At 39.3% G+C, this 18,258-nt stretch overlaps 1 protein-coding gene and 1 pseudogene across 1 annotated transcript in view; both read right to left on the bottom strand.

Moving 5' to 3' along the window:
* LOC131768783 (uncharacterized) overlaps nucleotides 1-18,258 on the bottom strand; it is a 76,406-nt gene that overhangs the window by 17,525 nt on the left and 40,623 nt on the right. The window contains exons 7-8 of the mRNA XM_066166976.1: nucleotides 14,281-14,364; nucleotides 913-996 (exon numbers count right to left, since the gene is read on the bottom strand). Of these exons, the coding sequence (XP_066023073.1) occupies nucleotides 913-996; nucleotides 14,281-14,364 (168 nt within the window). The remainder of the gene's footprint in view (nucleotides 1-912; nucleotides 997-14,280; nucleotides 14,365-18,258) is intronic.
* Nucleotides 10,876-11,581, bottom strand: LOC131790504 (uncharacterized; annotated as a pseudogene).

The raw sequence follows: 18,258 nt of genomic DNA, 5'->3' as shown, positions 1-18,258 counted from the left end.
CAACGTACTCTACGATTGTTATTCAAGGATTGTCGATTCATTTATTTTCATTCATTAATGAAGTCAGCTTTTCTTCCCAGTAGAGGGCTGTTGATTGCTTGCTTGTAGATATGGAGTTTCTCTTCTCTTGTTCAACTCGACATCTCACTCATTCGTTGCGCTCACTCGTGAGCTATCGAGTTAAATACTCGAAGAGAAATTCCATATCTACGCGCGCCCACGTATTATTCTCTATTATCCTAAGGCCGAATAGCATTGTTTATTTGCATTTTCTGAGGTTGATACTATCTGCACATCCAAGTAGAGGTAATGATTTCGAAACCATGAGACACAATCTTTAGATTAATTGGCTGGAATGAAAATTAAATCTAAAATTTGAAGAAGTAATAAACAGATTGTTAAAATAAACTTTATGTGCTATCATTTGACCCCTGCATGGTCCGTCATTCAAACATCTGAAGCTGTTTACCGATTTGAAATGTCTCATAAGGATAATCGTCGCTCGTTATTACAATCGATTCATTGTTTATTCAGCTTCATTTATTGAATTGAATTGATAATCTTAACGAAATATTTAAAATCATCATAAAAAGATGTATCCTTTCAACCCCTCTAGACACACATTTCAACACTTATTTTGAGGAACCCTTAGGGGCAATCATTTTTGCTGATTAAAAAGCAACAATACGGCGAAAAAACTATTTCGTTACCGGCAGCTATAATACAAACTTTGTGAAACAGGGGACTTTATGTGATCTTATTAAGCAGTTATCGACGGTCAGAAAACGGTGGCTTGAGCTGTTGGATGTTTGGCTTCATAGTTAACTACGTTTAATTTCAATTTATTGATTTCTGATTTTTTGTTTTGCTTTTCATTGACGTTGATTTGTAGTATATAGGAGTCTTACTTACAGCGTTAACGTCACCCAGTTGGAAACCCTAATGCCAGCGAACACTCCCGGTGGTAAATCCTGTAACTGGTTGTTGGACAAGTCCCTGGAATAAATAAGTCATTTTAACAAAGTGTGAACTCTGCTGTATGCGACACGTGTGTTTTCCTGCATCTTGAAAGCTCCCAACACTTGTTCAAAATATTAACATTAACGTTTGTATTTACCTCACATTAGTGGATAATTAGATCAAGTTACTCTACCCTTAGATCCTAATGCAAAATAACATTGTTCGATTAATCTGCCAACATTTCACACCATCTGGTTTTCTGAGCAGCGGTACGAATTTTAAAGATAGCGGATACTTTGATTCAGATTAATTGCTTGTCGATGATTAAAACTCGCGAATTGAAAGAAATGGAGGACACATTTTAAATCACCTGTTGTTATATTCCTTTTATCTCGCTGGTGATAAGACCGAATAGTTTATTGAAATGCCAAGTGACCAGAGAGAATCTTTCAGTCAAAACGATTAAGAGTAACGTTGATATTAGCATATGCCTGTGAAGTGAAATTCTTTCGGAAATCTCAACAAACATTTATTATCATACCTAATATTAACTGAATTTTCATTTGAGCCACGAGTACTAATTTATTATTGAGTACCAACTATACAAGAATAACGGTTGCACTGGGCGTTTTTAGCGCCGGTTGTCTATATGTGGTCCTGAGCAGTATTGTAGAGACTAAATGACTGTAAATGTATGAAAATCATATACGTGAACTGCGAATAAACAAATGAATGTGGAAGCGACCCTCGCATTAATGAACACTGCTCAAGCGGTAGTGAAATTAAGGTTCAAATTCCGTACAGGCCTGAATTTTTTTCGGGCCTTTTTTATTAAAATACATAGATGAGTTTATTTTGTTTTAAACTGGTGAGCAAACACTTTGGAGTTCTGCTAAGTTTTCCATCGATAGACTTTTACAACGATAGTCGATGGGCGACGCTCAGTCAAAACCTGAAATACATGCTCAAAATTTTTTAATCTTGATGATCACGTTGATCATCCTTCATGCCAACGAATGTTTTAGGAGATGACTCCTCACTCTGACTCTGTTTGTTTGTAAAGCGTCTTAAGATCGGTCCAGAGGTAAATCACGATGTCGTAACGCAATAGTGACTAACGCGGAAGTGTTACGCGAAAGTGTTGCAAATCAGCTCCACGCCAGACAACGTCTTTGCTGGTCGCAGCTGGTTTTTAGCAGGTTTGTAGCCATTGGCAAAGTGCTTCACCGTTATTGGAATGAAACCCCCTGGCTGTATTCTCTGCATGCCTCACAAGTGGACGCGTGAATTGTAAAAACTGCTGTCCTATAATTAACGCAAATGAAGATATTCGCGCGCCCATTGCCTGATTCTCACCGAGTGCAAAGTTGTCTGCCCAGCTCTCTCTCCTCTCCCCGTCCATAGTACCTCGCACGAAATCGTGTTCAAGGCGCCACTACCGTATGTGATTAGATAAGTCAATTGTGCGAAAACATATTCATTACAACAACGTAGATTTTCGACACGAAATGCTGAGCGAAACTCGTTCATATTCATTGCTTTCGGCTTGGTTTTTAATAAGATGTTAACTGAAAACGCTCCGTTACGACTGTTGGATGTCTAACACTGAATGGTAAGGCGGAATTTTCAAGCCTCCCACCAACTCTCACCGTTCCTTGATCATGGATCGACCATTGATTTTGATCATCGGATCCAACCTAAATAGAGAACTTTTCCTTTTGTTTTCAGCGTTCCATTCCTTACGGCTTATACTTAATTCTTGAATGTTGTCTGTTGTTATTCTTTATAAAAAGATTAGCTTTTCAGTTTCTCGTATTTCGGCTGCTGTGGTGGTGACTATTTTCAACTTGTTCTCAATGAAAGTGCCTCTCATATAATTTATCAGTCTGACTGCCCTTTCCCAGTCGGAGAACCTTGACACGCTGTCGATGTGGCTAAAGTTCTTCTTCGTGCGCACAATAGCCTTGATTCAAGGATCTCATATCTGAATATCGAAAATTTCTCCTCCTAAAAATGAAATATTCTCTCGTATAGGAATGCAGGCCCTATGAGACAATTGGATTTGATTAGTTCCTCGTCATTTCCCGGCACCTCCCTGGGGCGTGATCGGCTGGATTATTCTTAGTCTCAATGTATCGATAATGTGAAAGTTATTTCCAAATATTGTGAAATTGACTGAAGAGCAGCGAGCGGCTGGAAAGGAAAATAATCACCGAAGCACAGATTAAGACTGCGAGATCACATTTGCGTTTTTTTTTTTTAACTTTAGAGACGGCTGAACCAGTGGATTGAGAAGCGGCTGCTTCTCACAACGGCAAAGGAGCATGTGTGTATGCAACATATAGAGATAGATCAGTTTTCGCAGTGGAGTGTAGCCGTCGTTGAATCACCGGCTCAAGCTGCCTCCGTTTTCTATTTGCTCGCACTGTTGTTTAAATCGCTCCTTAATTTATCCGGATAATTTCATTTCCTGTGTATATCGTTTTATAAACACTGACGAAGATAGAGAGGTCTGGGATGGAATAGATATGCATCATGCAAGCTATCAGTTAGCGTTGAGTTCGACCCACCATCTAGGAATTTTATCCTCTTTAAGAAGGCATAGCGACTTTACTCGTCGAAGATTGTGCACACCATGCTCCACAGTTGCGACACTAGTCCGGGTCCTGGTCCTCTTATCACGACTTTCACAACAAATAGCTGTATTTTGAAATGTAGACGACGGAACCATCGCAATCACTTCAATCTTGCACAGATCTAGTGTGTATTCGATCTTCATCAGACAACAACGGCTATACTCATCTGACTGTGTGGACGTTGAATGCTCGCTCTATTGCCAACAAATCTGCATTATTTGCTGGTTACGTCTATCAATGTAATGCTAACTTATTTGTAAAAACTGAAACCTTGTTATCGGATAACGATCCTGTAATTTGTAATGCGATAGCTTGTCCTGGCTTCAAACTATATTTAGTTGTCCCAAGAGTGCTCGTGAAAGTGGGGGTACGCTTCTTCTGTTTATTTTTTTAACAGTTTTATTGGGTATGACTCAAATAATACTCGTACAACAATACAATATACCATAAAAATCGAAAATACAAGATACAGAAAAAAAATTCATCGAGAGAGAAAAGCAGACAAAAAAAGTCGGGGACACAATAGGCCTAGTGCGAACGGGACACAAGGACCTGTGCGAGGCACCGCCCGTGAGATGAAAAAGGAAACAAAATCATGAACATTGAGATCGGCAACACCACTCAGAAATTTGAACTGGGAAACGAGGTCATTTGACATTTAAAAAAGAAAACGAGATTTAAAATAATTAGGCTGCTTTTTTCGCAAACTTTAATTCGTTCAAGAACGTCTTTTGAATGTTCCGACTCTCTCGTCTCCATCAAATCTTCGAAATTCACGCCTCAGATTTTTCATAATCTATCGTGGACCGTACTCAAAGAACCAATCCTCTGACTATTATCAGTTTTATTGAGGAGTTTTCAGACTTCTTGGAACCTATTATTTTTTCTCACGATCCTCTTTTCTTAACTGATGATTTCGATATCCGCGTTGATGATCACAATGACACAGCAGCCTGTCATTTTTTTGATTTATTAGAAACGATATTAATAACGTGACGTGTGTCGGAATCAACACACGAACTGGGCCATGTACTGGATCTGATAATTACGCGGAACTTAGAAAACTTTATCAGCGGTTAGCGTATGCCTGACATCCTGTTTTCGGTTAATCTGACACTGCTATTCCAACTGAAAACAACTCGACCACCCGTAAAGTTAACCGTGTTTTATCAAACGCGTTTAGAAAGCTGCGATCACTTGATATGAACGCATTTCTTACGATAAAAAGTATCGAACACTGCGTAAGGGACATCCATTCATGGATGTTGAACGAATATCCTAAACTGAACAACAACAAGACCGAATACCTCATTATTGGGACACCACAAAAGGGGAAAATTGGATACCTGTTAGTGCTCGTGTTGTTGACTCGAACACTAAACCTATGCCCATCGCTGGCAGTAAAATATCTGCGTCTGATGTGATTCCAGGCTGTCTATGCCAACACACGTCATAAATATATGTAGCTTTTCATTTCTCACAACAATTAACAGTCAACAGAGGTCCTCATTGGTGCGTTCATTACAACCCGAATGAGCTATTGCAACAGCTTTCTGAATATATCAGCAGTTTTTTTTATACCTAAGCTGCAGCGGATAAAGAATGCTCGGGATTGGTTTTTAATTACATTGGCTTCCGATAAGAAACAGAATGGAGTTTAAAATACTTCTAATTACTTTTATGATTTGTTAAACTAGAAATTTTTAGCTCCTTGTTACCAAATTATGATCTCAGAATTTCCAATGACAGACCCGTTCTTAGTCATAACTGTTTTCAGTCTGAAGCTAGCCTAAGTGAACTTGTTTTGATAAAATTCTTGAATGCAGTTCCTCTGAATAAAGGGAGTGCAAATACAATAGAAATCGCATTTTTTATGGACATTTTTAATCAGGGCGTTTTATTGTATTTTATTTTTTTCTCTTAATTATGATGTAGTCTTTGTGGTAACCTTTCATTCATATTCCCTTCTCTTCATAGCTTTAGTTGATTGTAATATTTTAACTCTTAAACTGTGATGCGCATTTGAAAATTTGGGAAATGGGGAAATATTCAAACATGCTGATGAACGAACTGGAGTTGAGCTGTCGATGTAACAGTGGCTAACACTGTAAAAAGATGGCTTCGCGCTTCGTTTTAAAATTAATATATCACAACAGCTGATTCGGACAGTTTTTCGATTTTAAAATTTCGATAAAAAGTTCCACTAAGGACATGTTCTGTCGATTGGAAACGTTAGTAAGCGGCATTTTGCAAAAAACTTTCTATTAATTTGAAAGAAACCTTGATACAACGTGCTGATTGATTCACGTATTTTGCAAAAAAAGCAAGTGTTCGGAGCGACCGAAAATAAGTCACGATGGCTCTTCCTCAAAAACAACCTCGTGTTAAAGAATAATGTTGAGTCAGTCCGTAGTTATGTATATGAATTATAATCCAGATTGAAAGGAATATCTGCATAGCGTATGACAAAGTATGTAATTAAAAAAACTCTGTGTACCATTTAAATAATGTGCAACTATTTTTAACGTTATCGGATATATCTCGCTAAAAAAATTAACCTGGCCTTACTAATATTCCATTCTTCGAGTAGCATTGTTTATTTAGCATTTTCTGAGGTCGATACTATCTGCACATCCGAGTAGAGGTAATGATTTCAAAGCCATGAGACACATAATATTTAAATTACTTGGCTGGAATGAAAATCTAATCCAGAATTTGAAGAAGTAACGAACAAATTGTTAAAATAAACTTTATGTGCTATCCTCTGACCCCTGTATGGTCCAACATTCAAACATCTGAAGCTGTTTACGGATTTGAAATGTCTCCTAAGGATTAACGTCGCTCGTGATCATGATCGATTCATTGTTTATTCAGCTTCATTTATTAAATTGAATTGAACTCGCTTATTGATAAACTTAACGAAATATTTTAAATCATCTTAAAAGATGAATCTTTTCAACCCCTCTAGACACACATTATTTCAACAGTTACTTTAAGGTACCCTTGGGCTAAATTTTTTCTACTGAGTAAAGAATAACGATACGGCGGAAAAACTATTTCGTTACCTTTAGCTGTTATACAAACTTTGTGAAACATGAGGCTTTATGTGATCTTATTGAGCAGTTATAGACGGTTAGAAAGCTGTGGCTCGAGCTATTGGGTGTTTGGCTCCATAGTTAACCAAATTCTTTCAGAACTATTAACTTCAGAAATATTAACTGAATTTTCATTTGAGTCACGAGCACTAATTTTCTATTGAGTGACATCCATTCAAGACTAGCGGTTGTACTGGGCGTTTTCAGCGCTGGTTGTCTGTATGTGGTCCTCAGTAGTATTGTAGAGACTAAATGACTGTAAGTATATGAAAATTACATATGTACACAGCGGATAACGAAATGAATATGGAAGCGATCCTCGTAGTAATGTACACTATTTAAGTAGTAGTTGAAAATAAGGCCCGACAAAATTCAGCAGTAGTTAAAATAAGGTTCAAATCCCGTACAGGCCTGAATTTTATTCAGGCCCTATTTTCACCTCTGCCAAAGTAGCGTTTATTACTGTGTGACGAAAGGTTTTCGCTCGCTACACTGGAATTTTCGGAAAAAACGTACAAACGGGGGAAAATAGCTCGGTAGAGACCACTCGGCTAGCGAGAACGGAAACTCGTCACGATTTCCTGGCACACGGAGATCTGCTTCGAGTGAGCTTGAACGGACGTCAAGGAAGAGACAGCATTTTGGGTCCACAGTAGTTTTATTCTAAGGTCAGGCCAACAAGCGACATGACCTCTATCGTACTCAAGTTTGTAATCATCAAAACTGTACAAGGTACTTGCTTAAGAACTAACTGGTGTGAGGTGCTACTGTTACACAAATCGCAATATTTGAATAAGGACACAAAAGAGCGGAAAAAGGTCTCTATGAAGTTAAACGAAAACTACTTAAATATTCCATCTGTTTCTACGACGGAAAGAATTTCGAAATTAAGAAGACGAATGCAATAAACTCTAGACCATTACAGTAGGAAACTTAGGTGCGAATTCACAGCTCTAGTATAGAAAATAATACCTATCTTGATTACAGCAGAACAGCTTAGGAAATAAAAACGGAAAAGCAATTATAAGTTTCTGCTTATCTATGCAAGGTTGGTGTGGAAACTATCGTATGAAAAGAATTTAAAGTTACGAGTATAAACTCAGCTGCTAACTACCATGAAAACCAATTTTTCCTGGAAGACCATTAACACTTATATTTACCTAAAAAAACCATGTAATAAATAACAAAAGTGCCGACAAGCAGGTGTATATGATGAAAGCGAGTCACAACAAAAATCTATTCAAAAGCTACTGTGGTTTTTATAGATTTTTTTGATTTATTAAAATGAAAGGACTTGAAATGGTTAAATGTGAAAGTTTACGAATAAATATGTTCCGAATAACACACGGGAAAATCAGTAAATTTTCCCGTAACAACTGCGAGGATCGCTTCCAAATTCATTTTTTTATCCGCAGTTCACAAATATAATTTTCATATATTTACTGTAATTTATTTATCACTTCACGGTTTTTTTTGGAACCAACATAATAACCAGCTCCAAGTTGACTTGTCAGCTCAGTTGGTAGAGCGCTGCACCGATATCGCAGAGGTCACGGGTTAAACTCCCGTGCAGGCCTGAATTTTTTTTTTCAGGTCTTACTTTCACTTAACTGCTTAACAGTTGTTCATTACTTCGAGGATCGCTTCCATATTCATTGTATAGACTGTTTTCACGGCATTATGAGCGGTTTTGTGGCAACTAACGTCGAGCATTCACCAGAGGTGTTATAGCGGTTGTATTCAAAAGCTCTCGTGATGTCTTCAAGCGGTTACCTTAGACTGTTTATCAAATTGTTTCCAAGCGGTTGTCTTCAGGCCTTCATCACCGCTGTTAAAGCGCTTGCATTAAACCGTTCCTGAGCGGTTTATCAGCTGTTGCCTCCTGGTGGTCTCGTAGCGAATGCGCTTCTGATCCGCTACTGCCTCCTATGGGAGGCGAAGCCACATAAGTTGTCGAGATTAGAGAGTCAGAGAATGATACAATAGAATTCTGATCTTGACGCAATTTTTACCCGATGTTTACCGGTGCGGCTACTTATTATTATTGACACTACGCCACAGTGAGAGTCACCCAGACAAATGGCTTATCCACAGGACGCATGACAGTTGGCAAAATCAAAAAAAGTTCTTTATAGACAGTTAACAAGTTTATCTCCTTTCCTAAATTAAAGCCAAGCACGATTTTTAAATCTCTCTTCGAGACTCTTACTTCCCATCACTGGTCTCATTGCCGGGTTGTAGGAATTACGAGTAGTAGAGTGCGGGTGTTCCCTGACGTCACTCTTTTGCAAGAAAATGTATAATGACTTTTTATTGGTTAACCCCTTTTGCCGATTCTTTCGTCAATTCTGACTGGTTAGAGTTGGCCTAAGAGCGACCGCATTTTGGACTCTCTGTAGTTTATTTAGTTTATTTGGTTGTTAGACAACCCATATAGCAGGCTGTTACAGAAGTCCAAACGGCTAGTTACAAAAGCATTTACTAGAATCTTTGTACATTCAAAGTTAAGAAATTTTCTTATCCTTCTGATGTTGTATAAGTGAAAAAGTGCGGTTTTACGGATGCTATTTATTTGAGTATCCATCTTAAGTTGTCCATCGAACCAGCAGCCTAGGTTCTTGACTCTGCTGGCTGGGGTGATGCTACTTTCACCTACCTGCATGGAGTCTATGTTGACTTTGGCGAGTTGTTGTCTTTTTCCGATGATAATGAATTCCGTTTTATCGTCGTTTAGCCTTAGTCTGTCTTGAAGCATCCAATTTCTAATGTCCGCAGTGCAGTTTTGCATAGCCGATAAAGCGGCCGACTGCTCAGCTCTAGAATCGGCATTGAAGGATATATACAATTGCGTTTCGTCGGCGTAGGTGTGCACATCTGGTAGGTGACGTTCGATGATCTTAAACAGTTTGCTTGAGTATAGGACGAACAGTAGAGGGCCAAGACAGGAACCCTGAGGTACATTGCATTTTGAATGGAATTTATTCGATGTTCCACGATTGATGGAGACGGACTGGGATCTCTTGTGTAGATAGGACTCAAACCAGTAGTACACATGCCCCGTAATGGCGATTGAGCAGAATTGTGTGGTCCACAGTATCAAAAGCCGCACTGAGGTAGAGAAGTATGAGCAAAGTGACAAGTTGTTGGTTCATGTTAAGTAAGATGTCATTTTTCACTCGTAGCAGAGCAGTTTCTGTACTGTGGAATTCACAGTACGCAGATTGTGCTTTAGGGTAGAGCTTGTTTTTAATGAGCTAATCATGTGTTTGGGCAAACACAGCTCGCTCGGTAAGTTTTGAAGCAAATGATAGATTGCTTATGGGTCGCAGATTGGAAAACAATGCCTGGGCGCCAGTCTTCTTCAATCTCGGTTTAACATCAGCAAGCTTCCAGTCATCGGGGAAGGTTCCGCATTGAAGAGAAAGGTTAATCATCCTAAAGATCACTGGTAGGGGGGCGTCAAGACACTCAATTACCAGGGGAGTAGGCATAGGGTCAAGGTGACAGGTCTTCTTGCTCGATTTCCCAATTAAACTCTTAACGTCCCTCTGACTCAGGATTTTGAAGGAGACTAGCTGAGCTGAGTTTGAATGTGGTGGCTCAAACAATGGACTAGAGTCTGTAGTAGCAGCTGTGTCGAACTTGGTTCGAATGCGCTCAATTTTCTGTACGAAAAACTTGCCGATATCGTTAGCTAATTTTGTGTCGTCGTGGTAACCCGTAAAATTCAGGTCCACCTCCTGGTCAGAGAGCGTTTTTGCAGACCAGAAGAGCTTGCGCGAGTCGCTGCAGTTTGCCTGTATAAAGTTGGTGTAGTAGTCAGATCGTGCTCTTTTAATAACATAGGTAGCCAGGTTTTTCTTGGCCTTAAAATCTAACAGATCACTATGGAGCCTTGTTCCTTGCCTTGCCTTGTTTGCATTTCCTCTCCGCGCGCCTCTTTTCCTTTTTTGCAGACTTTACTCCATCATTGAACCAAGGAACAGTTGGTCTTTTAACTACGGTCTTAGTGATAGCTGGTGCATAGTGGTCAAGGACTGATTTGAATGTGTTGTTATAGGCATTGACCAGACTATCGAGGTTGTATATGAAAGCAGGTTTTTACAGAGATCGGTATCAGAAATCTCGTTCTGTAGGAGCTTCTTATTGATAGACCTAATTTTCCTGAAAGTTATATCCGATCTTTAAAGGGCAGGTTTGCACACTTGGAGTTTGGAATAGACTGCCATGTGGTCAGAAAATAGATAAACGGTCCATGGGCTGCAAATATCAAGCTGGTCAGACAATCTTGTAATAATAAGATCAAGGGTGTGCCCGCTGATGTGAGTGGGAGCGGTAACATGCTACTTTAGACCAGTACTCTCGAGTATTTCGCGCGGTCTAACTGCATCAGTGTCAGCTTTCTCGTCCATGTGTATGTTAAAGTCCCCAGTAATTAACAGATGGCTTGAGCAAAGAACTGCAGATTCGAGAAATGCTGAGAACTCTTGGAAGAAGACAATTGTGATGACGGCCGGGATGTGCGTCAGGTGTTCTGTAGACGATAATAAGGTGGATCTGGTCGGTTTCAGACTTAATATCCCACTCAGAGCACTCAAATGATCGCAGTTCAGCGGTAGCTCCTTTTTTCACAGTTAGGTTGTCCCTGAACAGTACTCCAGTCCCTTCCCCTGTTCGACTAGTTCGTGGATAGTCTAGAAGTTTGTAGCCAACAGGCGTGCAGAGTGTTCACGAGGCTGACTCCATCGGATAAAACCATGTTTCTGTTAGAGCAACCACATCTGGTTTTTATTCAGAAACAAGATCGGTAAACTCGCCGGCTTTGTTATTCAAGGATTGTGCATTGAGTAAGCAAAAGTTCAAGTCGATAGAGGGATGATCTTGCGTCATATTGCCGTTAGATCGAGTTAGTGGCCTTAGAATGTTGTTATTATGTGCCAGTTCCCACCAAAGGCGCACGCAGAGTCGCTGAACTCGCATCCATGAGATTCCTAAGGGAAAGGATCAGACTGACACAGTAGGCCAAGGGAGGCCAACTGTCAGAGGAGCTGTTAACGGTATCCTTCAACAGGTGGAACAACCAGAGCCTAACATCACGAAGGAGATGCGAGATGCACTTAAAAGCCTGAGAGAAGACGAGTCCATCATGGTTCTCCCAGCGGACAAAGGGCTCGCTAGCGTATACCGACACCTACCGAACTAGTCTACGCATATTGAGAACGGACCGTACCAGCTCCTCGACAAAGATCCGTCAGACCCGCAAGTTGTCCGAAAAGCTGCTTACCTTGAAGCGAAGCGGATATCTACCAGAGGCCGTTTACAACAAGATAAGACCCTGACACAAACAGCCGCCTAGAATATACGGCTTACCGTTCGGCTGCCGGACGTTTAGTCACATAAATTAAAGCTAGTTGTTTCTTGCAGCGATTCTTTCGACTGAGAAAAGAGTCGCTCTTTCTTCACGCTTGAAGCATAATTATCTCGTAAAGAAATCTGCATCAAATGATCCAACTTTTTTCGTCGACCGTGACATTGTTTACAAATGCAAGCAGAAACCGCGCAGACTGTCGTAAGCGCGGTGCTAATCGAACATCGTCCTCTTCTTACTCTATACAAAAAAATCGCTCATAATCTTTTCCTATATCCTAAAAGCAAAGTATATATTTGAAATCGGCCGCTGAATTGCAAATTTACCCGAAAAATGGAAAATGAATTCACTTCAGTTTTGTTGTTTATCTCGATAACCTTCTTGCTAACACGTGCCACTTCACAAACAAATATTATCAAATGACATTATTTTGCATAAATTAGAGTGGCGACACGGAACACGATTAGTCCGTGTCAGGTTTCCGTAGACGTTGCCTCGCTTCTGTTTCGCCTTGGAGGGAGGGTACGGCACGTAGGCTAGGGTGTCAAATGGTTTTTTAACATAGAGCGAGCGCAATTTTTTCATGATAGATTTTCCATATCAAAGGTGATATGACTTTAAAATAACACTTAGCACTTTATTTCCAGTTCTCCGCGATGTCTCCTTTTTACCTCTTGAATACCACGTAGGCATATTGTCGTTCAACATCGTGAACAGCGAAACCTCTGACGACGGGACGCTTAAATTCTAACCGGAACTTTCTACGCTATCAAACTTTTGTACTCAGTTTTTTTGGACAAATCTTGAACTATTCCGCTAAGAGATATGACCAGATAACATTACGTCAAAGAAGGTAAACCACACAAAGAAGTTCATTGATCAAGGTTTTAGTCCGATTGAATTGATACTAAAAAAGAACGCGTGACAAAAAAAAAACCATCACACTGGTCACCTACAGAGGTTATAAAAGCTGAGGCTAAGAGTAAAGTCGAGCACATAACAAATTAAAGCTAACTCAGTTATTTTATGGAAAACAAAGCAATAGAAAGCTGAGACATGTATCCGTTTGAACGTTACGCACAAAGCACTAGATGAAAACGGTGCCTAATGAAAGACTCTCGAGTTCTACTGAACCCTTTAAAAATTACTTTGAACGGTCTAATACTTATGAGTTTAAGTTTTTTTAAATTAAAAAGTTTTCACTGATGCATCGACTACCTTTGGATCATTATTATTTCTTTTTAGGTTTAATTACGACCTCCCACTAAATTTGTTCTCCATTCCATCACCGAGAGCGACAATCTTACTACCTAAATGGCTATTTATCTTGAGCATCCAGTCATGGTGTCCAACTAAAGGCGTTCAGGAAGTCATATTGTTTCCGTCAGTGACGCCGCACTTTCCACAAATTATAGTGCGTGTGTATGTTGTGGCAATCATTGGGGAACAAAAGTTAGGGTCACGTGGTGAGCCGCATTCTTCATGATCAAGTTAAATTAAGGTCAAAAAAATATCTGAAAAAATTTTCAATTTTGCCAAAGGTAACAGTAGAATCAAGAGTATGATACCAAGCTGATGTGAACTTTCAAGATCTAAGCGAAGTAGTCTGAGTTGCTGTTTCTACAAATCAAAAGACCCTGAATTATGACAGACGGATCAAAATCAACCAAAAGAGACTGATGAACTGTTATAAATCTGGAAATCAAACGATAGATATCACAAAGCTGACCAATTAACTATAAAGAGCCGAACTTTATTCGTTCAAATAACACGTGACTATGTACTTGATTCCGTTTGATGACTTACGCCCACGGTTACAAAACGTTTGTCTCAGAAGATGACATTATTTCTTTCGAAACTTCCTTTTAACCGGACAATCGCGCCCAATGACTGGTAAATATTCATGAGGTCCTCGCCATAACCGGATACACGATAAAAAAAAAAAACAATAGTTTTTTTTTTATGATAGAAAGAATTGATGGATTCTAATGTTGCAGACTTATATCTACGTCGCTTGATGGTTTTCATCACATATGTCCGGCTATATTGCTGTCATTCCTGTAAGCAACACCTCATGGGTTGGGGAGGAGTCAGTTCAGCATCCATGCACTCTTTCTTTCTCTTATTTCATCCCGACACTTACCTGGGTAAGGTGTAGACCTTGATCTACTTTTGGTCCCTTAAAACAATTATAAAATCAAAGTTTAACAGTCTAACTTACAGGCTCAGAGAAGCATCTTGGGAGACGCTGATGCCGGTAAAAACTCCTGAAGATAGATTCTTTAATTGGTTGTTGGACAAGTCTCTGTAATCAATAATTACAACAACAAAGTGTAAGCTATTACACAAAGGATTAATTCCTGCTTAATGAATTAAAGTGTTTGACTTCATCTTGATGTGATAGGGGCTATTTCATATTTCTTCAGTGACTCTCCAAATTAAATTTAACTTGGCTTTAACCGCACTGAGCTGTTTACTTATGTAAACCTATCCTGTTGCTGAATAATATTGTCTACTTGGTATTTTGTGGAGGTGGTAACACCTGCTAATCTTACTAAAAGAAACAATTTCTCAATCATAAGAAAGACGATTTTCGTCTAATTGAGTAGAGTTGAAATGATATTTTAAATTTAGGGAAGTGTTAAAAAGAATATTAAATCAACTACGCGTGTTCTCTTTAACCTCCGAGTTGTCTTTCATTCAAACATTTTAAGCTGTAGAACACAACCCTTTATTTCAAAATTATATCCAACTGCACGAAGTAGAGTACAAAAAAGGCGCGAATGGAACACAAGTGAATCACAAATATCCTACGATATTGTACAATTGGTTATTTTGTACAGTTAAAAAACCTGTTTAACCGGACGGCGGCACGCGCAACGCTTCTCTTTCCGCTTTGCTTTTCCCGCCTTATAAAAAATTAGAAGAGAAACTCGGCAGAAAAAGCAGTTGGATAATGAACAACTTATTAGACATTTTGGTGTGTAGTATTGCTTAATGGTCGTTTCTTTTAAAATCTAGGGCTGTACAACAATATAGCTCAATTGAATGTAGCTTAGTTCTGGTTCATCGATTCGAAGTGTCTCCTAAGAAATATCGGTTGTAACGGTAACGTAGTAAATGATTATGTAGTATGACTTTTCTCTCATAGGAGATGTTCCAGTTTTTTTTATTTGTCTTGAGACAAACTCATATCATACAATCGGTCTGCGTAGATAGTCTTGATAGTCCATTGCGGACTGACTATGTGGTCAAAAAGATATAGTTTTGTTTGCTGAGCTTCATTTCAAAACCTAGATAAAACTCGGGTAGTTAAAGACTAAAAAAAATCTTTGTTGGCTTATCCTTTACGATAGTAAAGTTCAGATGTAACACGCGCTGGTTGAAAGAAGGATGTTACTAAAAGCAGAAATGGAGAATGGGGAATGGGGAATGGAAAAATGAAAAGGGAAATTGAAAATGGGAAATTAATTTTTCATTTTTTTGTTTGTTTGTTTTAGATTTGATTTTTATAATGAGGAACAGATGGTATTTCTCGATATCCACGTTCTCTTCCAAAAACGTTTAGTGGCAAAATTCAAGGAACCGAATTAACTGATGATAAGGAAACAAAAATAAAGTGGTCCATCGCGGCTAGCTCATCGTGGCGATCTTCAGTCATCGCATTAAACAGCGGCAAGCCTCTGAAATCCATCGTCTACCTTTCGAGTGAACAACTAAAAGCTTCTCTGAGATCCTTTCCGATGCATCGAGTGAAAGGCTTCGTCAGTTACAGCAGCTGAATTTTAAATCCTTAGTATTAAAGGTTTCCACCGATCAATTTAACAACGATAGAGGATGGGCGACAGTCGATCGACAGACGATCGAGACTTTTCTTGAGAGAATCTTGATGATCACGTTGATCATCCTAGATGCCAAATCCTTTAAGAGCTGACTCCTCACTTGGACTCTGTTTCTTCGTAAAGCGTCTTAATGCAGTTCCATCTCATATGATTTTCAGTCTGAAAGCTTCTGTACGATACCCTTCTGCCTCCCTTTTTTCAGTTTAAGTAGCCATGGTTTTACTCAAAAGATTTCACTGGCTCTCAATGGATTTAGGCCACGCGCATGTTTTATACATTTGCAATAATGTGTTTGATACTGGTGCTGCATGAAAAGATTTATGCATCTCCCATCTATCACTGAACGGGCAAATTAAACACAATAAACAGTAAGGTAAAAGTTTAACCTTCTACCTCATTTATCTCACACAATGTAACAATAGTTTTGAGAAGACAGTAAAAACACGCATGATCAGTCCAAACGTCAATCACAATGTCGCAACGCAACAGTATACGTAACTAGCCGCAGTTGTTAATTAAACGGGCATTTCTATCATACGGTTTTATTGAAGTGCAAACTTTTCTTTTGATCGCAATTTAGTGTTTGTAGTAACTTTTTATTTATGTTCCCTTCTCTTCATAGCTTTTAACTCTTAAATAGCCTGATTCTCATAGAGTGCGAAGTTGTTCCCCTGCTCTCTTCTCTCCCCGTCAACGTACAGTGCCCAGCACGAAATCGTGTTCAGGGCGCTTCTACCCTGTGTGATTGGATAACTCAATTGTGCGAAAATATATTTATTATCACAACGTAAATTTTCGACACGAGATGTGAACGAATCTCGTTCATGCTCATTGCTTTTCCCTGTTTTTTTTAAATGAGAAGTTATTTGAAAACGCCACGTTAAGACTATCGGATGTCTACCGCTGAATGATAAGGCGGAATTTTCAAGCCTCTCACCAACTCTCACCGTTCTTTGATCATCGATCGATCATCGATCCTTGATCATCGAATCCAACCTTATTGGGAACTTTTACTTTTGATTTTATTATTCCATTCCTTACGGCTTAGACTTAATTCTTTAATATTGTCTGTTGTTATTCTTTTAAGGTAAGCTTTTCAGTTTCTCGTAGTTCAGCTACTGTGGTGGTGACTATTTTTACCTTGTTCTTCGTGAAAGTTCCTCTCACATAATTTATCAATCTGACTGCTCTTTCCCAGCCGGGGAACCTTGACACGCTGTTAATGCGGCTAAACTTCTTCTTGACAGAAGTCGTGCGCACAATAGCCTTAACTTGAAGTTCTCATGTCTGATTATCGAGAATGTCTACTCCTAAAAATATAATTTTCTCCCCTATAGGAAGCAGGCCCTCTGAGACAATTAGATTTGATTAGTCCCTCGTCATTTCCTCGACATCTCCCTGGGGCGTGATCGGCTGGATTATTCTTGGTCTTTATGTATGGAGAATATGAAAGTTATTTATAAATCTTTTAACTTGATTAAAGAGCAGTGTGAGGCTGGAAAGGAAAATGCTCACCGAAGCACAGATTAAGACTACGAAATTTAATTGTTTTTTTCAATCTGGAGACAGCTAAACCAGAGAATCGAGAAAAAGTCTAGTAATCCCAATGGCAAAGAAGCATGTGTGAACGTTCACCGAAGGCTGCGAAATCAATCTTTTTTTTTATAACTTTGGAGACGGCTGAACCAGAGAATCGAGAAACGGCTACTAATCACAGTGGCAAAGGAGCATGTGTTTATGCAACATATAGAGACAGATTAGTTTGTGCAGTGGCGTGTAGTCGTGATTGTATCACCGGCTCAATTTGTCTCCGTTTTCTATTTGCTCTGCGCTGTTGTTTAAATCACTCCCTTTTTTATCCGGATGATTTCGTTTCCTGTGTATGTCGTGTCCTAAACATTGATGAAGGCACGGAGATCTCGGATAGAGTAGATATGCATCATACAAGCTATCAGTCAGCGTTGAGTTCGACCCAACATCTTGAAATTTCATCTTCCATAAGAAGGCATAGTGACTTTACTTGTCGGAGATCTTACACACCATACTCCGCTTTTAACCTCACTCGCCTTCGCTCCGCAGCTAGTGGCGACATTAGTTGCTGGTCCACTTATCACGACTTTAACAACAAATAGTTGTACTTTGAAGCGTAGACGACGGAACCATCACAACCATTCCAATCTTGCTCAGATTAATTGTGTATCCGATCTTCATCAGACACAACGGCCGTACTAATCTGACTGTGTGCACGCTGAATGCTCGCTCTATTGCGAACAAATCTGCATTTCGTGGAAAAGGAAAACATCTGTCATCTGTACTGGTTTCTAATGGTTATCCTTTTTTCTTTCTTGCAGAAACTT

This window comes from Pocillopora verrucosa, chromosome 1 (assembly GCF_036669915.1).
Source record: "Pocillopora verrucosa isolate sample1 chromosome 1, ASM3666991v2, whole genome shotgun sequence".
In the NCBI taxonomy this organism is placed as follows: Eukaryota; Metazoa; Cnidaria; class Anthozoa; order Scleractinia; family Pocilloporidae; genus Pocillopora; species Pocillopora verrucosa.
Note: the sequence above shows the minus strand (reverse complement) of the source record. Positions and strands in the feature narration are given on the sequence as shown.